Source organism: Lactuca serriola, chromosome 5 (assembly GCF_051521515.1).
Source record: "Lactuca serriola cultivar US96UC23 chromosome 5, Lser_US96UC23_V15, whole genome shotgun sequence".
Lineage (NCBI taxonomy): Eukaryota > Viridiplantae > Streptophyta > Magnoliopsida > Asterales > Asteraceae > Lactuca > Lactuca serriola.
In genome coordinates, this window is record NC_136412.1 from 338,641,414 (window position 1) to 338,656,411 (window position 14,998).

Below are 14,998 nucleotides of genomic sequence, written 5' to 3' on the forward strand. Positions count from 1 at the left end.
TTTTTCCGTCATCAAACAAAAAAAATAGTAATAAATAACCGATGCAATCTATCAGATTGTTCCTAAAGGAACGGGTAATTAATATGTATAAAGAATTAGAAAAATTTGTCAAAATCATTTAACTTTAAAAAAGATGATTTATTTATTTATTATTATTATTTTGCTACAAGGTTTGTAAATTATATGTAACTAAACTTGGTTTAGAAATCAATTACTCATATTGTAAAGGGAAAATAATTTATTAGGGTAATCATTTTTATCGTTTTGTTCACATTTAGGTAACTTTTTTATTATTGTACATATTTGACAATTTAACTTGTTATATGTGTTCACATATTGTCAATGTCACTGGCTAGGTGACAATGGTAATATGTGAACAAATTAACAAGTTAAATAGTTAAATATGTAGGAAAAAAGAAAGTTGGGTAAATGAAAACAAAACGAAAAAGTTAATTACCATGATAAGTCATGTTCCTCACTTTTAATAGCGATTTTATTTTTCATATTTGTTTTTATTATTTTTTTTTCAAAAGTTATTTTTAAAATATCCACAATTTTCTAAATATCAATTAAATATTGATCAATTTTAAATTTTACTTTTTAATTAATAAATATGTTTTTGTTTTGTGAAATATTTTATATAGCATCTTATAATTTTTTTCTTTTGTTTTTAAGGATATACAACATTTTTAAAGTACATAGTATTTGACAATAAAATTAAACAAATTAAATATGTAACAATAAGTATGGAGTGTCTTTTAAAAAATAAAATGAAAATATTACTTAGCAAATAAAAAAACAAAAAAAATCTATATAATGTAAATGTGTTTAAAATTATTCCAAATTTTTAATACTTTTTAATTAGAAGTTTATAAACTTTTAATTTTTTTAATACAATGTTTTAAACTAGTATTTAACGAAAATATTTTAAAATATTATAAAAAAAATTAAACTATCATACAAAATCCATGAAACACTTTAAAATGTTGTAAAAGAAAGTTTAGAAATAAATGTATGAAAGTTACAAAAAGATTATATGAAAATTTAAAAAAAAAATCAAGTTAAATTCTTGTAAGAAAAATTTAAAACAGTTATAAAATATTTGGTTTAAAAACACTTGTATTAAAATTATATGAAATAATAAAAAAAAGTTTAAAAAAAATATAAACAAAGATTTAAGACATTATATTAGAAAAACTTATAGGAAACAAATATTATAAAAATATTGTAAGAAATTATAAACTTTTTTTAAGAAATTTATAAAAGAAAATTATTCACATTTAAACAACTTTCATTTTTTATATACATTTGACTATTTAACTTGTTAAACGTGTTTACAAATTAAATGATCAAATGTATATAAAAATAAAATAAAATTAGTTAAAAATGAACAAAAGATAATTTGTCATTTTCCTTGTTGTAAACTCAAAAGGTAGAAGGACGGAAACTGAATAGTAAGATTATATAGGGATCATTTATATAATTCTCTTGTGTCCCTTCGAGTTGCGGAGATATCATGAATCGCAAAGAAACCATGTCAAAACCCTAATTTTTCAGCTTTTCTTGTTCAAAGTTTTCGTGTTCATTTGTGTAATAATTTCAATTTTCTTTATTATTCTTTTCCAATGGCGACGACAGAAGCAGCAAAATTCAAGAAATCCGACCTTATACCGATCCCACAACCACCAGATTACCACCCGGAGATAACCGTCTCGCCGCAGCACGACGGCCTCCACTTTTGGCAGTTTATGATCGCTGGTTCCATCGCCGGCATGGTCGAACACATGGCCATGTTCCCAATTGACACAATTAAAACCCGTATGCAAGTGTTAGGATCATGCCCCATTAAATCTGCTGGACTCCGACAAGCTCTTCAGTCGATACTCAAGTCCGATGGTCCCGCCGGTCTTTACCGTGGAATCGGAGCGATGGGACTCGGTGCAGGTCCGGCACACGCTGTTTATTTTTCCGTATACGAGATGTGTAAAGAGACGTTTTCAAGGCAGCACCCAAATAATCCGGCAGCTCATGCGGCGGCGGGGGTTTTCGCGACTGTGGCAAGTGATGCAGTGTTTACTCCAATGGATATGGTGAAGCAGAGGCTGCAATTAGGAAGTGAGAGTCCGTATAAAGGTGTGTTCGATTGTATAAGAACAGTGTTGAAAGAAGAAGGATTTGGGGCTTTTTATGCTTCGTATAGAACAACGATTTTGATGAATGCGCCATTCACGGCTGTCCATTTTGCGACCTATGAGGCGGCGAAGAGGGGTTTGTTGGGAGTCTCGCCGGATAGTGCCAGTGATGAACGGTTGGTGGTTCACGCTACTGCTGGTGCAGCCGCAGGAGCATTGGCTGCTGCTGTCACTACTCCACTTGATGTTGTCAAGACTCAGTTGCAGTGTCAGGTATTTCTTCACAAATATTCTTAATTTCCTGTTAATTGCTTAATAAGTTATAGAAGAAAGAAGAAATAATATCTGTTTTATTATGCTTATAAAGTTCAAATCTTTGGTAATTAGGTTTATTTGTACTTAAAGAAGTTGAAAAATCTTTTTATCTTGTTTCTTTTTGTCATATCTGAACTTCAAAAGTATCTTTATCCCATCCTGTTTAGTGATGTCTAAAGTTATGCTTTATCTAGACTAAGACTATGCATATCTGCTGAAATATATCTATTTATATGTAGTTGATGATATTGAAATTGGAATGAATGGCAGGGTGTGTGTGGATGTGATAGATATGCAAATGGTTCAATTAGGGATGTATTAAGAACAATATTGAGAAAAGATGGATACAGAGGGCTTTTCAGGGGATGGATGCCAAGGATGCTTTTTCATGCTCCAGCCGCAGCCATTTGCTGGTCAACATATGAAGCTGGAAAATCATTTTTTCAAGACATAAATACTGATGATAGAGGTAGCAGAATGACCTAAGAGTATAGGTAAAAAAAAAATCAACATTCACTTTTTCTCTTGTTGTTACATCAAGATTTAAGACACATACACTCCTCTCCTCTCACATAGAAAACAAAAGAAAAGAAAGATCAACTTCTTCTACCCGAGTGAGTGCTAATACTTCCAATTGTTATATTTGTTCTGATGAGCTTCAAATCAGAATCAAATTGGAGTGATTGAGGCAAAACAGAAGAAGGGTATGCCATTATTGTTTATGGCTTGAGCTGTATTGTTGTTTATTGGCTTCAAAATTATTTATCCAGATCTATTGAGTTTTTTTTATCGTGCAGATTTATCTGTAAGTTTTGCTGGAAATTTTTTCTTAGTGTCCATTACCACTGCTATATTATTGGATTTTTGCTGATGCAAGTGAAATGTTAGTTGTTGAATAAAGTTTTAGAGCTTGATTAGTAGTAGATGTTTTAAATGTTAGTTATCTTTAAAAAACTAAACTTTGAAATGATAATATAAAGAGAAAATGACAAAAATAGCCAATTACACTAATTGCATTACAAAAATAGCCAAAAAAAATCGAGATTACATATTTAGCCACCCATTTCGCAGATGAGAAGGTCCCATCTGCGAAATGGGCTTCTCATCTGCGAAAGTACAAGTGCCTGAAGCACAGTTGTGCTTCAGGCACTTGTACTTTCGCAGATGATAATTTTTTTTTTTTTTTAATTTTTTTCGGTATAAATAGGGGTAATTTCGCAGATGGAGAAAGTCCCATCTGCGAAATCCTCTGATCCTATCTGCGAAATGATGCAATTTTATTTTATTTTATTTTTTTTTAAATTTGACTATGGAATGAATTGGTTTGACTACGAAATGAGATAGAGAGTATTTCACAAACAAATAACAACTAAAATGATATTTTTTCTACAAAAGTTTTTATATAGCAAAGTCCATTTTGTAGTCAAACCAATTCATTCCATAGTCAAACTTAAAAAAAAAAATAAATAAAAAAAAAAAATAATTGCATCATTTCACAGATAGGATCAGAGGATTTCGCAGATGGGACCTTCTCCATCTGCGAAATTACCCCTATTTATACCGAAAAAATTTAAAAAAAAAAAAAAATTATCATCTGCGAAAGTACAAGTGCCTGAAGCACAACTGTGCTTCAGGCACTTGTACTTTCACAGATGAGAAGCCCATTTCGCAGATGGTACCTTCTCATCTGCGAAATGGGTGGCTAAATATGTAATCTCGATTTTTTTTGGCTATTTTTGTAATGTAATTAGTGTAATTGGCTATTTTTGTCATTTTCTCTAATATAAATTGTCAGAATAAATAAATGATTTCGAATGTTGTAATTATTTGCACACTCTTCGTGATATTTTTGACTGTTTTAATCGTTTATATTTTAGTTAATTTTGTATATCTGACTAACAAAATTAACTTATTTAATGATAAATGAATTAAAAGACATGATAAAAGTTGGTCTTGAACCTTGTTTCTTTGTGATATACAAACAATTTATCACTTTTAGAAATTATATCAACGTCAAACAACAAAGTTCTGAATATGGTGGTGGAAGGGGTTTCCATTTGTTCAATTGTTCTATTTTCAAACTTTAACTTCAAACAAGCAATCAACAATACAACAATTTGTATCAATTCTTTGCAAAACCTTACCTAAAGTTTAAAATTACACATTTGTTGGATGTTTATACATTGACCAAATCTATATTACTCTTGACATATGAACAAATACCCATTGAAGCAATGATCGATTCAGTCAATTGCTTACCACTTCACCAACTATTACGGTTATATCATCCATCTTTCCACCTGCACAGTAACCATAACATCAGTATTTATATTGTTCTTCCACTTGCAGCTTCTAGAAAGTTCTAGAAAGTTCAAGACAATATCCATGAAACTATATACAACTACTACTAATTACTAAAATGCCATTAGTCATGCCTGTTAGCTTTTGTCCCACAAGTTTTTTCCACCATGGCACATCAAACCCCTGATATCAACAAATACATACAATTTACGCTTTTGTTTTTTTTTTTTTTCAAAAAAGAAAAAAAAATGAGGACAGATTTGTTAAAAATTTACTCTGGTTCTGGCTTCAAGTGAATACGGGGATTCAAAGTAGAAGTCCACTGAATGCTTGTAAGCAAGATCAGCCAATACTTTTGCTACCATTCAAACCAAAAATATAATCCATTAACATCAGTTTGCTTATTCTAGAAAATGTGATAAAAAGGATTTTCAAGAAATAATTACCAGCCTCTACAACGTCTTGATGTTTGGTAATTGTGGATACAATTTCATGATCAAATACATTATCAAAAAGCCCATCTGAACCCATCACAATAATGTCCCCCTTCATTGAATCCACACTTGTAACCTACACACACCCCATGTATTTTTATTTTTATTTTAATTTTACAAGGTAAAAAAGTTTGAAAATTTGTTTTTATACAAAAAAAGGTTTTGATAATTTTGTATACCGTGGCATCTAGATATGTCTGGGTGACTGCCTCTGAGCTCAACTGATATGGGCAATCAAAATAATGCTCTTGTGGAAACGTGGAAAAGATTATTTGGCCTAAAAGGTTCAAGATTTATACAAAAAAAAACATATCACTGATTAAAGATATTTTTGAAGAGATAAGAGCTTCATAGAATCTTGTGTTACCTTTGCGAATAACCCGAAGCCCACAATCACCAACATTGGCAACCTTCAAAATCCCATTCTTGTCTAGCATTGAAACAATTCTACAAACCCAAAAGCATTAATGTAAATATTGGGAACATGTCTATTATACATGAGACCGATGTCAATGGGACAAAAACTGCAACTTTGTCCCACCAAAAAAGGTAGGAATAACTCGTCTTTGAAAAAGACGTAAATGCCCTCATCAACAAAAAGCCTAAACGTGTAAGTGATTGGTGATGAATTGGAATACATGCCAAAACATACACAGTAGCTGAACCTGTGGAAGAGGTGGCAGCATGTGCTTTCCTAACAAGAATCCGTGGATCATAGTTAACCTATAACAACATTAATATAAACATCATTTCTATAGGGATTAGATATAAGAAATCACAAAAAAAAAAAAAAAAAAAAACATGGCTTTTGTACGTCTAATAATATCATATAATAAAATGATGAAGATACCTCCTCATCCTCAACCAAAGATGAAGCTTTTCTCATAAGTTCTCTTGAGAATTGTGCTGGATCCACATCCTTTTCAGCCCACCTACCACAAAAAGGATTAAGAGTTGAAAATCAAAAGGTTATATGCAGTTTAGCTCAATGTTTACTGTTCACAAATTTAAAGTTGTGAGCTCCAAAATTGCTTAAAATGAATGACAAAGGAAAGAAAGCAAAATAATTAATACCCAGAAACACCATCTGCAACAGCAATAACTCCACCATTGTAACTGCTCACAAAGAAAGCATCTTCCCCACCTTTTGCAACCTTCAAACAGATTAACATAGAAAGAATGATCCAATGGGGAACGAAATTGATTTGATACCCACAGTAAGAGGAACATGTATACCTTTTTGGGGTGTGGAATGAGTTGAGTTCCAACACGAATAGACAACTCTGGCCTAAAAAAACAACAAACAGTCATGACTCAGGAGTCCCTTGTAAATTAACATCTTATCTCTCAACACTAGCAAGCAATAACGGAAGTCGTTCGTCAGAAATTTCATGGACCAGAAACACAGTGAACGAATTTCAATCAGAAAATGGCGACTCAGAAGGAATGGAAATGAAAATATACAATTGAATTTGGGATTGGGGATTGCGGAATTAGAAGTACCTTACAATAGGAGTGGATTGTGGAGAGGAACAACGAATGAAGCTCATCAGTTTCTTGCTGGGAAGTTGTATTGCAATTCCATTATTAGAAGATAAGAATTGATGATGACGAGAATAAGAAACCGTGACTGCCATTTCCAGTCGTCAGACTCCGACCACCGCTGCTCAGCGGTTCGTATTTTACACACAATCACTACACAGCAAGGATGGGTGTGTTTGAATGCAGAGGTTTGATAGACATTTTGCCACGTCATCCTTTATTTATAAATGTACGATAATTTATAATATGTGGGCTTGACAATCACCAAAGCACCAGTGGTCTAGTGGTAGAATAGTACCCTGCCACGGTACAGACCCGGGTTCGATTCCCGGCTGGTGCATTTCTATGCCATGATGAAAATTGCTCTAAATGTGATGTTGGGTCATCACAATTGTTCGATATTTCGAATTAAAGTGCTTCTGAGTATATATTTTTCTTATTATTATTTTTTTAATTTCTTTACATAGTAGTTTAATAAGTCTTAAAAAGTCGAGCTTTTTGAAGAGGTCATTTTGAAGTAGGATAGCTTTTGGTGGACGTAGTTTTTGGTTAATGTGTTGTGGTACGTGTATATTATGTTTTGGTTGGTCTCTTCCATCTTCAGCCCCTCTATTTTAAACTCCTCGGCAGCATTCGTCCAAACATTAAGATAGTAACAAGAAATATGTCTCACTCCACATTCATAGCAGTTACAAAATCTCCTCTACAATAAGATCTAGTGGCCACACGAAACCGATGGCGTCTCAATGTTCTCCTTGAAGTAGTCTTGTTGTTCTCCCTCTTTAAGAAGTTTGTAAAAAGGATCAACATTTTTGGCATTCTATAATATAAAACCCTCTTAGGTTGTAGCAATGTCTTTTACATTCATTGCTACGTTTGAGTTAGTTTATGCGGCGGGTTAAAGAAATGTTCATGGCATAAGTCAGTGGAAGCAAACAAGAAATCAGTTGCTTGAAGGACCCCAACTTTCTTTTTTCATAGCTTCCTTTTTTTTTTTTGTGTGTGTGTGTGTGTTTCTAAAATGGTAGACTAGATTTAGCATTAGGGTATGTGATAGAGTTCGAGTGTGGCATCTAACCATAGATTAATGAACTTTCGAGTTGATTCCTTGAGAAAGTTATCGAAGTCTATAATGTAACTTAACCTTCTCATTCATGGAAGGATTCTTTTTTCAATGGTAAATGTCAATCGATGACACCTTCATTTCAAGATAGGGAATCATGATGCATAGAAGGGAAAACCTTCCTCAATCATTGATCATTGAGACAAAGTGGATCGCAATCAGATCCGATTGAAAATATTGCATTAGAAAAGGATATAAAATCACTTCCGATGATTGAAAGAGAGGTAATCCCATTTTGATACAAGTCTTGTTGCATTTCTTCGAGTTTATGACGTATAGGGCGCTAGGGACTGTTATGCTTGTTAGCGAGAAAATGCATAAAAGAATGCAATTTATTGATCAATAAAATAGGCCAAAGTGCATTAACTACAATTGTTTTTTGGATAATAAGATGGAACTATACGGTAGATACAACTACATTTTTTTTTTCTAAGCATTCTTGCCTTACGAAAACTAACTTCTAATAGCTTATTAGAGTTGTAAAATTGGACATGGAGTGAGTTAGAATTGTCATCATGCATCTACACGACTACACCCCCAGTTCCCCTCAATATGATTGGTGTAGAGTTATAAAATCAATAAGGTGTTTCATCATCCCCTAAGGGGGTCACATTAAGATGTATGATAAAATTTGAATTTTTAAATGGTCTGAACTTCTAAGACGATTTGATTTTTCAACATATTGTTTGGTTTTAACCTCTAAACTGTTATGCTGAATTATAAAAACAAAAAAAAGACCATTTAATCATTTTGTATTATTTTTTGTGGAATTCAAAGAATTTGTTTATTTTTTGATCGTTTTTTTTTTTTGGAAAATATTGTTTACCGGATGGAACCATGTGAAATAGATAGGGATGTAAACGAATTAGACGAACACATAAACAAACACATTTACTTGTTCGTGGTTGTTTGTTTAAAAAATTGCTTTGTTAATGTTTGTTTGTCTTTTTTCATTAACACGTTAAACAAAAATAAATAAGAAACGTTAACAAACATATAATTAAGGTAATTGTTCAAGTTTGTTTATTAGATAAACGAACATATTACCGAACAATATACTAAAGTTCATTTACATTCTTAACAATGAGTAATTCGCAAAAACAAAAATTTAATACTTTTGGTTTACATTATAAAAAAATGTGTGATGCAAAAAAAAAATGTAAAAATATTAGGTTTCTTGTAGGAATAAATCTTAATCATATTTGTACAACATATATAGAAAACTGCTACGAACGACATATTACCACGAACAACTATGTTTTACGGGCAACAATATTGTTTGATCTGTTGTGTTGGAGAGAACTCAAGTTGTCCTTCAACGTCCAAAAAATTGTTCTCATCTGTTATTTTGTCATATGTATCATGTCTTCGAATAGTATACGTATATATAATCATATTGCTCCATCTTTTGGGACTCCTACCGTCCTACTACTTCATCTTTTTGGGCACCTAAGAATCTACACAATCTTCACATTCATCAAGTTTTTTGTTTTGATCTTTTTGTGCCTAAAAACGATAATGTCTCTTTTGGATTATTATAGATTAAAATCCGTGTGATCACGACATAAGATTGAATTACCAGTTAAGAACAATAAACAATAAACGATTCATCAAGATATTTAGGAACTTTTTATCGTCGTTTCATTCATTTTTTGATATCTTTCTTGCAATGGACAAAATCGATAATCGAACATTCCTTGAAATAAAACCCCACCTAATTAAATCTGAAGGGTTGCGTTAGTATTTTTCGTATTTAATTTATTATTTGTTTAAAGTTTTATTTATTGTATATAATATGTTTTTCTGTTTTGATAATGTACTAGGAAATAGGGATGAGAATTTGGCCCGAAAAACCAAACCGAACCAAAAACCGAACTGAATCGAGAACCGAACCGAACCGAGAACCGAACTGAATCGAGAACCGAACCGAACCGAATAAGCAATTCGATTCGGTTTCGGGTATCTATATAAGACGTATTCGGTTTTCGGGTTATTCGGTCCGGGTTACCCGAATAAGGGCTTATTCGGTCCAAAGAACCGAACCGAATATGAAGATTCGTTTTTTTTTCCTTGCACAATTTACGTATTTGGTTCTGTCATCATCACAATCGATCACAAAAAAAAACAAATCGAAGATCGTTACCCACTTAATACACCAAATCGAATATCCTATTACACCAAATCGAGTCGACTACTTCCATATTGATGATTGCGACAATTTTGTTTGATCGACAGTTGCTGCTTGCGAATTGCTCCTTTCGACAATTTTTTTCTGATCGACAATTGCTCCTTCGACATTAGTTTTTGATCGGCATTAGTTTTTGATCGACTTCCGTACTTCAAACTTCTGTGAATCATCTCCTCATCTTGTTTTCTAGTTTTTACTCCATTCAATTCATGGAAAATTGGGTTCCAAATCAAGAAACACAAGTAAGAATTTGTATCTTAATCTACTATGTATGTTACTCATTGAAAATTGGATGTGCTACTCAATCTTTAAATGTGTTATTATGTATGTTATCAATTGAAATTTGAATGTGCTATGTTAACAGTTAACTTTTTTTCTATAAGTCCAAGCAATAGGGACTTTGACCTTGAATAAGAGAATTTAATGAAAACAACAATATATGTTCTTTTACTTGTTTCATTCCATATTGATGAAGTTATTCGGGTTATATACTTATAGATAGATTTTTGGGTGTTTTGGATGTTTAATTTTTAGTGTTTAATTTGTTTCTTTAAAAGATTTGTTATGAAATCATAAGCTACAAAAGTAATACAAAATATTCGGGTTATTCGAATCATTAATCATCTTGTACATGTTATTTGGGTTATTCGGGTCGGAACCGAACCGAATAGAATAATACTCGAACCGAACCGAACCCGTATTGCTTATTTGGTTCGGTTTTCGGTTCATACAATTACCCTTATTCGGTTTTCGGTTTATTCGGTTCGGTTCGGTTCGGTTCGGTTCCGATCCGAATAACATCCCTACTAGGAAATATCAAATTGGGATGAGTGGTCAATAATTTGCTAAATATTGCAATTCTTTTCACAGTTGTACTCTATTGCCATGGGATTAAGTCAGTGTAGCCGTGATTTTTGCTAAATTCCATGTTCAACTTTTACACGGTTTTGGAGTAATTAAAATAGCCAAAATGTATATATTTAATATAAATACCTGTAGAACATCAAGCACCAGTGGTCTAGTGGTAGAATAGTACCCTGCCACGGTACAGACCCGGGTTCGATTCCCGGCTGGTGCATTTAATTATGCCATGATGAAAATTGCGCTCAATGTAGTGTTGGGTCATTACAGCAGTTCGATATTTCGAATTTAAGCGCTTCTGAGCATATTTTTTTAAAATTTCTTTACATCTGAATTAGTCCTTTTTAAGAATTTAACGATTTACGTAATAAGCTAGTAATTAAAAATAAAACAAACATATATTTAAAGTCAACATTTTAAATACCTGTCTTATAAGTTTATAATCAGATCAAGTTTAATTCTAAGTAACGTATTTTAATCTTTTCCTTAATAAATGAAGGGTTTTTTTTTTTTTTTTTTTTTTTTTTTTTTTATTTATTTATTTTATTTTCATGTCAATCTCTTATTAATTTTAATACTTGTTATTTTATGGTATTTTTTAAATAAATATTATCCATTTGTCAATTTTTGGTTTCCTTCAATTTTTAAAATCAATGTCATATAGTTATATATGTAAAATATTAAATATCATATATATGATATTAAATTGCAATAAATATATTTTTTCTTTTTTTATTTTAAAGTTATATATTAAAAATTATTTTTTGTTTACACTTTAATGTTTAATTTTTTTAAAATCAACTCGTGTAATACTCGGTTTCACACCTAGTGATACTTAATATTTAAACAAATATTTAGTTAACAACATAATTACAAGTATCATTACTAGAATACCAAACAAGTGGCTTGCGTCTTGAGAAGTTAATTATGAAAAACTGAAAACGCTTACAAACTATTCGATAAAGAGATCACATGTTGCTGTGTTATACTCATAACAAATATATCACTCAGAGAGCATATAATCATGATTCAGGTACAATTACTAACGAATCTTATAACCATACACAAAAACTCAACTACATCACATTAATCATCTCTATAAAATCTCAAAATCCCCGTTATGCCCTTTACCCCAAAGATTATTATAAAGCAACAAATCAAGCTCATATTCCATCACGCCATAATGTTTTCAATGGGCGATGTTTTATCCATTCTCTTCACAATCCCAGCAATAACCTGATTTAAAATTCAATTAGATCCACCAACAAGATGACATGTAACCTGATTTAGGGTTTAAGGTTTAAGGTTTAGGGTTTTTACCTTTCCAGGTCCAAGCTCATAACTCTTTCCCAATCCCCTCGATAGGAGAGTCTTCACTGTCGTCTCCCATTGAACAGGCGATGTAACCTATCAAATAATAATTTTAATTTTTTATTTTTTTTTATTTAAATTGGTTGCAAAATAGAAAGGTTACCTGGCGAGCCAAGATTTTCTTAATGGTATCGGGGTCGGAATGTGGTTGTGCATCAACATTGGATATGACGGGAATTCTTGGAGTTCTGATTTGGGTTGCTGCCAATGCCGATTCCAGTTTCGACAATGCCGGACTCATGAAACCGGTGTGGAATGCCCCCGCAACAGCAAGCCGTACCTGGGGTGGAATGGAATGGAATGAGTTGTTACATTTCATATCAATGGAATGAACAATTCCATTCAATCACACATACCGTCATTCGAGCCTTGAATGATTTGGCTTTTGCTTCCACCGCTTCAATTCCCTTCACGCCTCCAGAAACCGCATAGTTTCCCTGAAAAGGTAATCATCAATTCATTTTCCATTTTCCAAATGTAAACTTTATATGATATACATGGGCAAAATAGTAAATAGTAATAAGCATTACAGTGCATAAATAATTTGCAATTTGAACTTTCTCAGCTTCCTCGACTTCTTCGTTAGCTGCATCACACAGTTGTTGCACCTTATCTGAATCTAGTCCAATGATACTGGCCATAGCACCTCTAGAAGCATCCGCAGCTTCCTGAACGTATTTGTATCTTTTAGAAATTTTATTTCTTTTAGCAAAAAAAAGAATTAATAAAACTATCAAAGAACACAATAACAGTAGTATTGTTGACTTGCTTACCTGCATTGCTTGACCTCTTAGTTTGACCAGCTTGAGACCATCTTCAAAGCTAATAATATAGTAAAATGCATAAAGAATGATTTTTTTTTAAAGAAAAAAAAGGGTATTAATGGAATTTGGAATCCTATCAAACTTGCATGGCTCACCTAAATGCTCCAGCAAATGCAAGAGCAGTGTATTCCCCCAAACTTAGCCCACATGTAACATCCACTGAGTCAATTATTTGTTGACCTCCATCACGTGCACGTAGGATCTCAATTGCAGCTAAACTAGTAACATAAATAGCTGGCTGCAATTTTTTTTAAGAAAAAAATATTCCAATAAGCAAAATTTATATCTTAAGGTCAACAAGACAAAACAAGTTGTATTGCATCTAGTGTGCATTGGACTGAGACTGATGTCAATGGGACAAAAATTGCAGCTTTTTGTCCCACCCAAAAAGACGTGAATGCCCTTCTCACCCTCATCATCAAAAATAGCCCTAGAAAACTTGCCTGACTTAATACGGTGGAATCCAACTTTTCTTTTGGGCCGTTGATGCAAACGTCCAAAATGTCAAACCTTCATGCAAAGATTCATATTGGTGATTGAGTCAATGACATGAGTTAATTTTGCTCAAATTTTGAACAGTAGATGAGAAATGAGAAATGAGAAATGTGAAATGAGAAATGAATTTAAGTGATGTGATGCAATCTCATGTTTTGAGAAAAGGAATTATCGAGCTAACCCTAGAATTTCATTTGCCTTGTTGTACAACTCTGCAGCAGCTGGCACCTTTTGAGCCTCTTGTCCCATTCCAACAGCTTGTGCGCCCTGAAACAAAATGAGATATGAAATGAAAACATTTTCATCTTTGCAAGTTCAGTTTGATTGCTACCAAAACGGTTTATCCTAATTCCTAAATCAAAGTTGCATACTTCATTGCTAGTGAAATCTCTAGCTACTTCAAAATCATAACAGTTGTGTATAAATCACGGTAGCTCAACATGAATCAAAACAATGATAGCATTTTCATCTTTGCAAGTTCAATTTGATCGCTAACAGCATTAACAATGAATCAGAATAGTATTTCCATAGATCGTTTTCATAATTCTTATCAATCACAGTCCAATTCAAACATTGAAACTAAATCAACTACTTTAAATTCTCGAATCTGACCTGACCAGGGAAGAGGAAGGCGGTGGTAGGCTTGTAATCGGCGAACAGTGCATCATCAACTGCAGTGGTAGATCCAACAGATACGCTCATAGAAACCCTAGATTTATCCAAATTAAGACGACGAAACCCATGCTTAGAAGCCCCAAAACAAAGAGAAGACGAGCTCCTCAACGGATACGAATCAAGAGCATCAATTGACACTTTATGCTTCAGCGAAACCGAAGGAAGGACAAGGGAAGATGAAGCCATTGTTGAGTGAAGATTGAAAGGTCTGAGAAATCGAGGGGAGTTGAACCAAATGAGAGATTGGTGGGAAACAAGCATTCAGTGGTAATGAATTTGAATTTATATATGAGGGTTTTGAAATTGCAGCGGAGATTACAAGGGTAACTTGAAGTCCTATGGAGCATGCCAACTGCCAACGTTTGGATTGATGTTTCATTGTTTTGTATATGAGTTCATAATTTGACACTTTACCCCCTTGGGATTTCTCAAGCTATCAAATTGAGTTCAAGTTTAGGGTTCTTTTTTATTATTAAGTTTTGCATGGATGATATGTTTAATGGATAAATAAGTATCTATATATAAAGTTTGTTTCATTGTTAAATAACGCGAAATTTTTTAATATAAGGACATGGCTATTTTATCCTTTTGTCTAGAATGATATTGGACAATAAATAAATATACAATTATTTGATATCAATAATGATACAAATATAATTACATGTAAACACAACATG

At 32.6% G+C, this 14,998-nt stretch overlaps 3 protein-coding genes and 3 non-coding genes across 8 annotated transcripts; 4 read left to right on the plus strand and 2 right to left on the minus strand.

Moving 5' to 3' along the window:
• The first annotated feature begins 1,485 nt into the window (after nt 1–1,485).
• On the plus strand, nt 1,486–3,236 carry LOC145055342 (Mitochondrial substrate carrier family protein). The gene is made up of 2 exons (XM_079003633.1): nt 1,486–2,405; nt 2,718–3,236. Exons 1-2 carry the CDS (start codon nt 1,626–1,628, stop codon nt 2,931–2,933), a joined length of 996 nt encoding a protein of 331 aa, XP_078859759.1. The 5' UTR covers nt 1,486–1,625; the 3' UTR covers nt 2,934–3,236.
• Nucleotides 3,237–4,503: 1,267 nt separating this feature from the next.
• On the minus strand, nt 4,504–6,956 carry PBCP (Protein phosphatase 2C family protein). Of its 2 annotated transcripts, XM_079003634.1 has the most exons (11): nt 6,746–6,956; nt 6,479–6,530; nt 6,317–6,396; nt 6,093–6,174; nt 5,895–5,965; nt 5,610–5,689; nt 5,422–5,519; nt 5,195–5,318; nt 5,024–5,106; nt 4,883–4,931; nt 4,504–4,747 (listed from the first exon to the last, which is right to left on the minus strand). In XM_079003634.1, the coding sequence occupies exons 1-11, from the start codon at nt 6,877–6,879 to the stop codon at nt 4,695–4,697; spliced, it is 906 nt and encodes a 301-aa protein (XP_078859760.1). In that variant the 5' UTR covers nt 6,880–6,956; the 3' UTR covers nt 4,504–4,694. The 2 variants fall into 2 exon arrangements, with proteins under 2 accessions (XP_078859760.1, XP_078859761.1); XM_079003635.1 differs by lacking the exons at nt 6,317–6,396; nt 6,479–6,530; nt 6,746–6,956 and having other exon boundaries at nt 5,908–5,965; nt 6,093–6,146.
• Nucleotides 6,957–7,053: 97 nt separating this feature from the next.
• Nucleotides 7,054–7,124, plus strand: TRNAG-GCC (transfer RNA glycine (anticodon GCC)). The gene has a single exon. It is a non-coding gene; the product is annotated as a tRNA-Gly (tRNA).
• Nucleotides 7,125–7,129: 5 nt separating this feature from the next.
• LOC145056245 (small nucleolar RNA snoR114) lies at nt 7,130–7,211 on the plus strand. Its single transcript, XR_013685774.1, has one exon. It is a non-coding gene; the product is annotated as a small nucleolar RNA snoR114 (small nucleolar RNA).
• Nucleotides 7,212–11,102: 3,891 nt separating this feature from the next.
• Nucleotides 11,103–11,173, plus strand: TRNAG-GCC (transfer RNA glycine (anticodon GCC)). The gene has a single exon. It is a non-coding gene; the product is annotated as a tRNA-Gly (tRNA).
• A 738-nt stretch (nt 11,174–11,911) lies between these two features.
• EMB3147 (Acyl-carrier-protein S-malonyltransferase) lies at nt 11,912–14,688 on the minus strand. 2 transcript variants are annotated; one of them, XM_079003637.1, is made up of 10 exons: nt 14,259–14,688; nt 13,828–13,913; nt 13,591–13,661; nt 13,247–13,385; nt 13,101–13,149; nt 12,858–12,995; nt 12,684–12,764; nt 12,431–12,607; nt 12,277–12,363; nt 11,912–12,192 (listed from the first exon to the last, which is right to left on the minus strand). In XM_079003637.1, the coding sequence occupies exons 1-10, from the start codon at nt 14,580–14,582 to the stop codon at nt 12,130–12,132; spliced, it is 1,215 nt and encodes a 404-aa protein (XP_078859763.1). In that variant the 5' UTR covers nt 14,583–14,688; the 3' UTR covers nt 11,912–12,129. The 2 variants fall into 2 exon arrangements, with proteins under 2 accessions (XP_078859763.1, XP_078859762.1); XM_079003636.1 differs by having other exon boundaries at nt 13,247–13,389; nt 13,595–13,661; nt 14,259–14,687.
• Nucleotides 14,689–14,998: the final 310 nt, after the last annotated feature.